Consider the following 12,074-nt stretch of genomic DNA (forward strand, 5'->3'; position numbering starts at 1 on the left):
TTTGAATTAACATACTGATCCAACAAGTCTTTTTAGAAATGTTACACATTGAGCTGAGTGTCTTCCTGTTTTGAGAAATAGACTAGAAGTCCTTTGCCTTGGGCTGTTTTGGCAACCAGCAGCACGCTGCTGTCATGCTTTATTGGGGATAAAAGAAGTCAAGGTTCACGTGGACACTGGTAATGCCTCTGAGAAAAGAGGAAAAATCAGTCCACTGAAACAGCTGTTTGCGAGTAATACCCTCCAAAAATTCATGAGTTGCTTTTTCTTTCAGGAAACCAATGGCCCTATAAGCTGATTCAACGTGACACAGAATGCCTCTAATGCCTTGGTAATATCTTTGACAGCTGTCAAGTAGAACATAAAGGCTCTCTCTCTTCTAGCTCAATCTATTTTCTCCACCACTACAAAAAGAGGCAGAATATTCTTTGACAGGTTGAATAATGTTTCACGCGCTAGGTATAAAAATATCCTCCTGACAGGCTTGAAGTTGTAACTTAAAAACTGGTCACAGAAAACAGCAGCTGGATTTAAAAGGAGAACTGTAGGACTCCGGAGCTCGAATCAGACTGGTGGCACAGCTTTGAAATATACGAATGACAACCAAGAGAAAGCAGGAGGACTGTGTGTCATTTGATTTCCATACTGAGTGGTCGACTCTAATCAGCACATTGTGGTCCTGATGAGAAGTTATTAAAATATTTTCCTCCTGGCATTAACTCCAATTCAGCTCAATATGGCCTGATTTCATTGTTGTATTTCCCCTGATGAAGACAGACATGTTCAATCAGCCTCTGAATGGGCCGCATGTTAACAGACGGCCAGCATCTGATGACAAGGCCCGCCCCATTAGCTCCATAATCACACCAAGTGTCCCTGGTGGTTATGGATGACGTTGCTGAGATAAAGCTTATGTGTTCAAACAGTCAAACATATGACTAAATAAACTCTTCTCATGCCTCTGTCAGTGTCAGGTGGAGCATGAATTTAAATCTTCAGGTGGAGCACGCCGGAACAGCGAGCAGCCTAAATGAAGAGACAAACAGCCCACTAAAGCAGCAATTACAGTTGATTACTTTGACAGGGTGTGCTTGCTGCCCTGACTTACTCATTCATCCATTATCCTAACCCGTGATAGGTAACAGAACATCTTTAATTAATACAAAACTCCAACTATTGCACATGTAATGTTTTATTCCAGTTAATTCTAACAAATACAGCATGAGGTTACCACTATTTTTTATACTTTATTTGTGCAGCAAGACCATGACCGGATTTAGGATTACTTAACATTCATCATTCAACAGTGATGAGATATTTGGTCAAAAATATTGTGATATTTTGTTGCCCGGTCCAAATACTTTTATCATGTTTGTATCTTAGGGCCATATCACCCAACCCTACACTGGAGTGCACAGTAAAATGAGATTTATGAACAATTCTAAATATAATTTATGTGCCACAACAATAAATGACACTGTTCATTGCTGTATTGTACTGAGAAAGTACTTTGTATGCATGTATGGCCACTGCTTTTTCTACTTGAATTGCTAGAATCAGGGCAATCCATTATTTTTGCGGCTCTCAAATTGAAATATAGCACACTTTAAAGTAAATTATTTGTGATTTCTGACTCTGCCTATATCTGCACACATTCAATCTAAGAGAGAGGATCTCTTGTTGCCAGATTTCCCTCAATCCAATCCATTAACGCTACTCTGGATGTGCCCACTCAAGAAGTGCTTCCTCAACTTAACAGCTGATACCACTTCATTTGGACTCCAGACACTGACTTCTAGGTCACATGCATGATGACCTGAGCAGCGCATAATCTTGAAAACAAACTGATCTCCAGTTTTAGAATTGTAAGCTCAGACACAGCTTATAGCTGGTGTTGCTGATTTAAAATACCTCTGGTGTAGAATCTGTAATAATCAGCCCTGACAATTTCATGGTCATGGTGGGTGCATCTGGTCTTATGTAACCCTGTCCTACAATATCTTTTGTTTGCAAAGCTTGCAGAGGAATTTGCTCAACCTTCGATCATACCACAAACACAGGGGACATGATTATGAGCTTTCCAAGGCTGTGCAGGTAGCTCATGGATAGTCAGTCTTGTAATTACTGCCACGCCAAACTAACAGCAGGAGGAAAGGAACAGGTGACAGACAAGATCAGAGCCTTCCTACGCTTGGTCTACAACATCTGGCTGCATGGCACTCTCCCGCCACCAGCGCCACCCTCACAGTGAGGGGAGAGAACAGAACAGCTGGCCTGAACAGCCCACGGACCCTATGCCAAGATCCTACACGTTGCACAGATCAACAGCTCCCTGGCCACAACAAAAGGGATCACTGTGACGCTTAGCTTTCTGACATAGCACTACGGCTGCGTAGGCTGCCAAAGGATCACGCTTAAGCCCTGATAGTCACTCTCACCCTCATCATTTAGAAGGATAAATCAATCAAATACAGCTGGGGTGAGACTTAATCACCACCTCGCTGCCATTGACTCCCTCAGATTAGATTCCAAAAATAGCCTTCATAAGTGTAAAACATACAAAAAAAAATTAATTGGTTCATTTCATTATCAAAAAGGTAGGGCTGTAATAAATTTGTATGCACAATTATTCTACCAATTATTTTCTCAATTAATCTTTCATTTGTTGTAGAAAGTGCTAAAAAAGAAAGAGCATCTGTCGCAATTTCCTGAAGCCCAGGTTCTCAAAATCATTTGTTCTGTCAAACCAACAGTCACAAACTTAAAGATACTAGTGTTTTCGCTACCGATTAACTGATAATGTCCAACTTCTCTTGCCCGATATAGATGACAAAATTGATTGTTTTGCATTTTCAAGAGAAGTTCCTCACCTGTAGTCTATGCACACTAAGGGCAAGAAAGTCTCAGATATAGATCTAATGAGATTACAGCTTTCACTTTGTGGTGAGTTTTTTTAAGGGGTGGATGTGTTAAGTCAAAGCGAAAGCAATTTGTCCTCATATGATCCAAGATATCTGTGATAATTTAAATTTCTCATAATTTATTGGTCCAATAGATTGTAAAGCCCATTAAGCAACATGATTTTAAGGAGGTGCGTATGTATGTATGTATGTATGTATGTATGTATATGTATATATATGTATATATATATATATATATATATATATATATACATATACATATACATATATATATATACATATACACACACACATATATATATATATATATATATATATATACATATATATATATATATATATATATATATATATATATATATATATATATATATATATATATATATATATATACACACATATATATATATATATATATATATATATATATATATATATATATATATATATATATACATACATACACACACACACACACACACACACATCTAATCTCCGCAAGCAATAAATTGTAAATGAAATGTGAATTTGATTGAATAATTGTCATTTATCCTTTCTCAAAAACTAAAGTTACCAATTATTTCTCTGTTAATGAACTGTTTCATAGTCAGTAAATCTAAATCAAGGCTAAACGACTGACTTAGCCAGTCTTAAAAGCCACACTGACATTATTCAATGACAAAACTGCTAAAAAATGGGCTTCAGTTTTGATCGTGACATTTCCTAAGTGCTTCAAGTGCATGGAATCAAAAGACCATGCTCATTTTTACAGCGAATTAAAGATAGCTCTCCTGAAAGGCAAACATTTAAATTTTAAACAGTCTTGTAAAAGCAGACTGTGGTTTGCGAAATGTTTTTGTCAGGCGGGATTAGCTGCTATGTCGAGAGGACAGGAGTTAGTATAACGTGGACTTCTGTGCTTCGTGAAAGCCTTCCCTCCCTGTTGACATGCCCTGTCACAAGATGTCCATTAATGGCTCAATAATGTAGCAAACCACGTGTTTTCAGCCGTTAAGTAAGCCACTCTACATTCAACATGGACGGGGGCACCAAAGCCCTGTGAGATGAAGCTAATGATGTTAGCTAGCCAGTTTGCTAACAGAGACAGGGAGGGACGGGGAGTGCGCCAGGCAAGACGAACTGATAGCCCGTGGTCTGCCTACAAACAAGGCTCACTAGTAACGTCCAGATGTATCTGCTAAGACTAAAAAAAAATGGGCGCTGGTGTCAGTTAGACAAAGAACTACATTGTTAGCTAACTTTACGCCAACTTATTACAGCAACTCTCCTCAACGCACTTCCCTTTAACCCGATGATAATTGAGCGTTTCAACACCTACCGTTTCGATCGAGCACACGTCAACGTAAACTTGTCCAGTTGCAACTAACTAAACAAGGAGGTGGCGGCGTGTTTGTACAAGTAAAGTCACGCAAACACTAACCCCTTGGCTCCTGCTTCTTAAAGACTAATCGATGTTTTTGTGGACTGATACCGAAACGTGCGATCTCCGGAAGCACATGTCACTTGACTATTGTAGCGCGCCCGGGATCCGATACCGTCGCTAGCAAACTGCGTTGTCTCCCAGTCACTTCTTCAAGTAATGTCTGTTAGCCCACAGGGTGTGTGCTCGGTGGTGTCCAGAGGAGGTGTTACGCGTACTTAACAGACTTATCATGTGGTTATATGAATTATAATGCTAGTTACTCGAACTGCTTCAACTCCAGGTGAGCGTACCGTCACCGTTCGTGTGATTAGCACCGTTAGCATCCCAGTTGGCAGTTAAGCTAGCGTTAGCTCCCTCCCAACTCGCCCCGAACTGCTTCATCTCAACAAACAGTCGCAAATGTTACGAAGGGAGACGAGGGCGAAACGTTGATCGATAGTTGGATTACTTACAGCGTGTCGCCTGAAGTCATTAACCGACTTTCGGCCAGAGGGTGGAAATCCAGGTTGTACGTCGAAGTCATGCTCAAAACAACGTCTATCTAACAATGAGGAGAGCGACGTCCGCTCACTCGCAAGAGGCTCAACTCCGGCGAGACGGCGACAAGACGAAGCAGAACAGGTGCAGGGAGGGGGCGTCTTCTTCAAAACTGCATGAGAGAGAGGGAGAGAGAGGCCACCGATATCCGCCTGATTCCCTCCTCCTAATTTCTCTCTCTCGTCCCCGACTGAAATAAATTGAGGCAAGCCGCTGTCACACACTGCACACCGAGCTGCAGCAAACCAGAGGCGTGGCCTCTTCAACAAAAGTCTGAGACCATGCTGCCTGCTGCTGCTGCTCAGCAAGCCTCACACCGCCTCTAACATATGTGTAAAACACTGTAATGTCCCTTTAGAGGCTGGCACAGGTTCTATGGGGAGTTGAGTGACCTGATTGTAGTTGATCAGGTCTCATCTGCTGTGGTATCACCATTACATCTATAGAATAAAACGTTCGGCTCCAGTGTATAAGGAGGTCAGTCTGTGACTGAGTCACAGATTTAATGATCCTGATTAGAGACTAATTTAAAATGTTTAAATATAGAACCCAGGTCATTACCGTCTTGATTAATAATGCTGCTCCTGTTTCCATAATTTCTCAGGAGTCTAAATCGGGAACCTGGCTTTGTTTTATTTTATTGGATTAGGCAAATAAACAAGGCTATTCCCAGCTTGTTCATTGCCTTACATTGCTGGACAGGTCCATAAATCTCTTCCAGTCAAAAGCGGGATGGTTAAAATGCAGTTTTTCTTGCTGTCTTGCTTTTCCCCAGGGTCACAGGTCACGTTCCCCTTTGTGCTGGGCTGTTGTCTCCCTGGGGGAGGGGGAGCCTATCTTCTTTTGTTGGGCCGGACTTGCAGGGCGAGGCCTCTACACTTGGGGAGGAGAGGCGGGGGTGCTGTTGTCAAGTACTGTTTGCCATCGCAGAGGGGCAAGGGGGGCAAAGCCTAATTATCAAACCACTCATTATTGCCCCAGCAGCTGCACAATCCAAAAATATTATTCATAGCGAGTGTTAAGAAACATCCCATTCACCAAAGCCGACTTAATCCTTGTATCCATAGCAATTTCAAGGCAACTTGGCACCGGTGCAGAGTATGCACTATTAAAGAGAGCCTAAAAGAGGTTTGTATGCATAATGTGATATGCGACCTATTTTGCCATGTATGTAGACGGGCCCACGTTTGCAACATGCATTAACATTAAGCTTGAGGGGCTGCTATAAAAAGCTCGTCTAAACCTCTCTGGAGAATCAGGTTTCATTAAGATGGAGGAAAAAATACAATAATGCCATCCCATCTGCAGCATCCACCCATTTCCTTTGGCTCAATTAGATCTCAGGGGATCTTATTGAATAGATTTGTTATCAAAAAAAAAAAAAAATGTAAAAAAAAAAAAGGGGGGGGGGGGCAGGAACCATGTAGAGCAGCTCCAGTTTTCCTGCTGGGTGTGTATAAAAACATGCAGTACATTGTTCTCTATGGTGCATCATGCCCTCACGTGAGTTTATTTCTACCTTGTGGCATGTGTCTCCTTGGCATTCCTAAGAGATGTTTATTGGAGTCGATTCCAAGAGCTGATTCCTAGTTGCTGGCACCTTCTAATACTAGTCTCCTATTCTTAATCTCAGATTATTACTTCTGTAATCCTATCATAATCCTCCACACGTACCATGCTTTTGTTGTTTACATCAAATGTTTTCCCCTTCTTGCTGCGGAAATGAAGCCCCACTTACCCACCACCACCATCATCGTCATCATCATCATCATCATCGTCCAGCATTTAAATTTGCATCGCTTTTTTTCCGTGACAAACTGCGCGGTGTAAAAATAGGACAGCTTCGAACCCAAATGGGCCACATACACGGCTTTTTGAACACGTCGCCTTGAACTTGGAGGCACACTTTTCTCTACGCTCTGCTTTTTCGTGAAAGCATTTGCAGAATGGCGACCAACTAAAGAGCTCTCAAAATGGAGAGAGAGAACTTCATCTTATCATGCTTTCACAGAGGAAATCCACTGTGTCAAGATGTGCTAAGCACACATCTGAACACCATCTTATCAGGGCACAGTTCCACTAAATGAATGCAAATTTCAAGATGGGTGTAAATGTGTATTTTTAAAGAGATAACTAATATCTGCTGTTGTTTTTGACTGGGGGAGTACAGTAAGGCCTCGGTTGGTGTCAGGAGATATATAATCAATGAGGCTGGTGTTTTTCAGCGGCCTGTGTGATTCAGAGACAAACACCTGCATCACTGACACAGTTGTCTCTCGTTCTTTATTTACTGTTCATGCAGGTGTCTGAGTGAGCCATTGTGGAACTTTTAAAGGAGGTGGAAGGTAAATTACATGACGTGAGTATGCTGTAATGTACGGATTTGTTCTATTCCTGTACAATCTTAAAATTAAGTCCCTGCCTCCTGACTGAAACATTGTTGTCTGGGGCAGATGGCATTGATATGGATGGCCACAATTATTATAATCAAATACATGATTTCAGGGTTCCTATATAAAAACATATAGGTACACTAGAGGAACACCACCCTTCCCACAGTCACAGCATGGGAGAACGCCTCAACTGGAAACAATACATCCTATGACAATATTCAGCCCAGACAAAGAAGCAGTCCAAATACGGGGCTGCTCCACAAAAGCAGCCCAGATTTGAATGAGGGGCCAACCCCAACGTACCTCATAGGCAGGTCCTCATTCCTGACAGAGATCCCGGCCGCAGAGGGGGGACAGCGCATGCTGTTGGCATACAAACTCTGCACCAGGGCCAGCTCAGAAGAGTGTTCCAACATCGGTGCTCTGGAAAAATCCACCCGGTGTAATGGACACTTTCTTCTCTTTCCCTCTTTCCTCTATGTGTTTCTCTCCCTGTCTCTGTCTCCCGCCTACTCTTTCTCCTTGGTTTAGTGCAGCAGAGCGGCGCCCACCCCCTTCGCTGACTGGCGTGGCTGAAATAATCCTCTCTGACAGCTCATCGTGCGCTAATGCATTGTGCTGCCTGCGGCAGCCCAGTTTGCAGGCTGTAAAGCTGTGGCCACAGTAGCACTCATGCACTAATTGACACCCATATTAGGGAAACTTCAGGATATTGGAAATGGATGATTTATTCCCACTGTCAGATTGGGGGAAATTAGAGGAAACATCGACATAGTTGCCACAAGATCTCATCCATAAGTCCTGGTTTAGTGATGTGCTTGTGTGCATGTATTTAAATTAGTGAAATGCTCCAAATGAAGGCCAAGGTGAGGCATACGCAGACAGCTATTTCTAATATTAAACAGTAGGCTCATTGTTGAGCACCTGCACACATTATAGGTAACCATCCTCTGCTTCTGTGTGGATGTACATGTCACTGCCCCCCCCCCCCCCATGAGCTGTCTGATAATAAACCTGTGGGTGACAGGTAGAGAGCTTTCCGTGACAACCCCATGTGGTTATTATTCTGGAGTAGGTAGAGGCAAAGATAGCCTCCTAGAATATGAGCAAATATTGTACAGTCAGCATTAGTACTTGTTAAGAAAAAAAAGGACAGACTACAGCACTGCACACATTGTTCACGATTTCAGACTGCAGTCAATCTGTGCTGAAACACCTGCAGTGTTTGAAAGTGAATTTAACGGCGTGCTACTGAATTCCAGAGCACAATGTACTCAAATGAAATTTAGCAGTACGTCAATCTACAGAAAGATCCAGGATAGGAAACTCCACATTACAATTAAATTACTGGAAGCCATAATCATCAACCGATGACAGGATTTAGAGCTAGAGAACAGAATTTTATCAAAGAAAGCCTTGTACATGAATTTGCATCAGGCCAAGCTCATTTGACTGCGTTCTGAGCCATGGATCTATGAGTGTGATGAAGGCAAACCGGTTTTTGAAGCCGCGGAACACATATCCTCTCGTAAGGCGTGTCTTTTCCCTGTCATTGTGCCATCCGATTTTTTTTTTAATGCGATAGTCATTTGTAACAATATCCTTTGCACAAAACCCAGGAGAATTTGAATCTAGGTCTTCCTCTCCCATAGGTGTTGTGTCCTGTTAGAGTAACATGACATCTAGTAGGAAAGTCATCTAAAAACAGGGTCACGTTGGCGTGTGCTGGTATCATAGCTGAGAAGACCAGCGTGAAGGGGCTCCACTTCCTCTGATCGAGGCACAAAATGCTCTTCATTTCAGCCCCGCTCGTGCTGCTCACATGAATATTTTAAATACTGGCGTCGAAATCTAGTTCTTTATGATGCGTTGCTGCTTAGTATGACTGTCAGCGCCACAGGCACCATGTAGAGCACAAAATAACTGAAGGTCTCTCTTCCTGCTCTGATCTACCAACATGTAAGAGCACAGAAAAATGCTCAGTATGATAATGTCATGTGTGCACTGATGCTTTCCCTTCAAAACAGGTTCCAGACGTCGAGTAATACGACACAAAATGGTATACGAGTGCTGCATGAAGTGCATGTGTGTTACAGTGTTAAAGCTGCAAAAGTGCACCGCCGTAAAAAAAAAAAAAAAAAAAAGACAGCCACATCCTGTTCACTACTTCATCTACGACGAAGGGAAACGTGGTGTTTTTTCATGCGTGTCATGAAATAAGTGAAATAACAACACATTTACAGCTCTGCAGGTGGCCTCGTGATGAGTGAAAGCGCTTATCAGCTTTCCCTTTTCACCGCTCGTGGGCTCCCTCGGGAATGATCGCACAAACAAATGCCGTCTGTGTTTTCGTGGGTTAAAACCGAAACTGTCACAGCTCGGTGGACGTCGTGCTCCGTGGCGTGCACTCGTGCAGAGCACAGTGAAGACGTAAAATCTATTAGAAACCTCTTTATATATCCTTGAGCAGCACTGAATCTGTTTTATTGAGGTGGTGTAGATGCCTCTGGACAAGGTGAAAACATTATTTTTACCTAATAAGAAATAAAGAGCTAATCCTTTTTTTTATATTCAACATGCCAGCACTCTTAACCGGCACTTGGCAGTAAAATTTATGATCCAACAGATGCTAGCATAAAGCTTAGACTGTATGAGACCTGACACCAGCACGTGTGACAGAAGAGACAGCGGGAGGCCCACAGCCTGAGTGGAGTTAGCATTTGAGCATCTGACTCTGCTCAGTACGGGACACTCATTTATGTTTCAGTTCAAAGAAAGTCTCGTCATTTGGTTTGAACTAAATGCAATTTATTAAACATCTGACATGCTGTGTTCGCAAAGGCTTGCATGAGTGATTGCAGTTCACATGACAAGAGCGTTCGACCACATTGAAATGTCAGCTTGTTTTGCATGGGCAGAAGTCTTTTTAGTTCCCCTTTACTTTGGACACACATCACTTTTTCCACTTCCTCTTTGATTCTTAGTTATCGGAAGACAACTGAGTAGATTTCCATCAGCCCCGTCTCTGAGAGTAACACACTCAAAGAGAAAGAGTGAGAGATGAATAAGTAAAAGGCATAGCTTAAAAAAGTGAGGGAGTCTTTTTAGTCTATGAAGGATGAGCCCGAGGTTGAATCCTGTTTATCACTAAACTAAGACTGATGTATCTGTGACTGTGTTCACCAGCGATCGGGTGTGCCACATTTTCCTTCAATTAAATTAGGGTGAAACTGAAATAATTTGATTTTTGTGCCAAAGTAGAGGGACTGGCTGGCATGGATTCAGACCTAAAACTTAACAGCAATTGAGACAGAAATGAGAGAATTTGAGAGCAAAAATCTAAAAACAAGCTTGAATACACTAATAGTAGCTTGTGGGGGGCTTTACTCAATCTGATCGAAGTTGAGTGACGTTTCTGGAGCTTCACAGCAGAACTGTGTTGCAGCATTCTCCTAAACAACTGCAAAAAAAAAAAAGATAAAACATACTATGGCTCCATACCCTGACATCCCAAACTGATTTGAAGTGAGAGAAGCCATTTACAACCTTTTCAAAGCAGTAATCTTCACAGTAACTGCTAAGCTCACTGAGGGTCCGAATAACGTCCCCATCTACTTAGTTGTTTAGGAGAATGTTTTGCTGTATTGCTGTGAAGCTCTAGATTTGTTTTGTGGACTATGAACCTTCATCTGACTTTCAGTTGGCATTAAGGTGAGTAGATAACGATTGAGCACGAACTCTAAGAAGATGGAGGACATTACGCCGACCCTTAAATCACTACGCTGGTTTCTTGTGTGTCAAAGGAAAGATTTTGCTACTTGTCTATAATGCACTTAATGGTCTCGGGCCTAAATACATATTAGATGATTTACTCGTACGTTAAGTAGCATCCAGACCCCTTTAGGTCATCTGGGACACGTTGGCACAGTCTGCCCAGGATCAAAACCAAGCGGTGGTGAAGCAGATTTTGGTTTTTATGCTCCCCATCTGCATGGATCAAGCTTCCAGACTAACTTGAGGTTAAAACGCTAAAACTGTCAGCTCATTTAAATCAGGTCTTAAAAGATTACTGTTTACTGTGGATTTCTAATAAGATGGCTACACATTTAAATCTTTTATTTGCTTGCTTTTGTTTTGCATTGTCTTTTTATTTCATTTTCTATCTGTAACCATTTATTTTGTTTTCATTGTCTATGCAAATGTAATTGTAAATGCAATTTGAAAATGTTGTTAATGTCTCTGTAGAGCACCACGAATTGCCTCGTGTTTGAATGCTGCTATCTGAACTTGCCTTGCCTCGAATTTTCATTTTTGGGCAAACCTTTCCTTTAATGAGCTTTTCTCTGACAGCTGCAGCTCCTTCAGAAACAGAAGCAGCTCCCTGTTAAAAGAACTGATTTTAAAGTGCTGCCACTGTTCATAAATCATTCAATAGTTTTGCACCAGAATGCATTTTCGTTATGCTATATACCGTCAGCCACCCAATCTGATAAACATCTCGTCCTTTCAGAGTTCAGTGTGTAAAGTCAAGCTTGACTGCTATTAAAACCTCCAGCTATAGATAAACAGCCTCCTACATACCGTTCACATGAGCACCTGACTTCAAAGAATGGAAAAAGTCACATCACACATGTAAAAACCTGCATCATAAAAATGAAAGTCCACTGATAACTGTGGAGACACACTTTACTATCTCGATTCTATACGTCTTAACAGCTTGTGAGGGGCTATTAATCATGTTTACAGTCATCTATAGGTCCACTCGTGAAGGGTGGCACT

General features: G+C 41.8%; 1 protein-coding gene across 6 annotated transcripts in view; it reads right to left on the reverse strand.

The window, feature by feature from the left end:
* The window catches only part of LOC119024063 (CUGBP Elav-like family member 2), a 30,514-nt gene extending 22,719 nt beyond the window's left edge, over positions 1–7,795 (reverse strand). The window contains exon 1 of one of the 6 annotated variants that reach the window (XM_037106479.1): positions 7,599–7,795. In XM_037106479.1, the coding sequence (XP_036962374.1) occupies positions 7,599–7,711 (113 nt within the window). In that variant the 5' untranslated portion in view covers positions 7,712–7,795. Of the gene's footprint in view, positions 1–4,260; positions 4,450–4,817; positions 5,200–7,598 lie in introns of those variants that run through there. The other 5 variants (XM_037106478.1, XM_037106477.1, XM_037106482.1 and 2 more) reach the window with 5 other exon arrangements.
* Positions 7,796–12,074: the final 4,279 nt, after the last annotated feature.

The sequence above is a fragment of the Acanthopagrus latus genome, chromosome 8 (genome assembly GCF_904848185.1).
Source record: "Acanthopagrus latus isolate v.2019 chromosome 8, fAcaLat1.1, whole genome shotgun sequence".
Classification (NCBI taxonomy): domain Eukaryota; kingdom Metazoa; phylum Chordata; class Actinopteri; order Spariformes; family Sparidae; genus Acanthopagrus; species Acanthopagrus latus.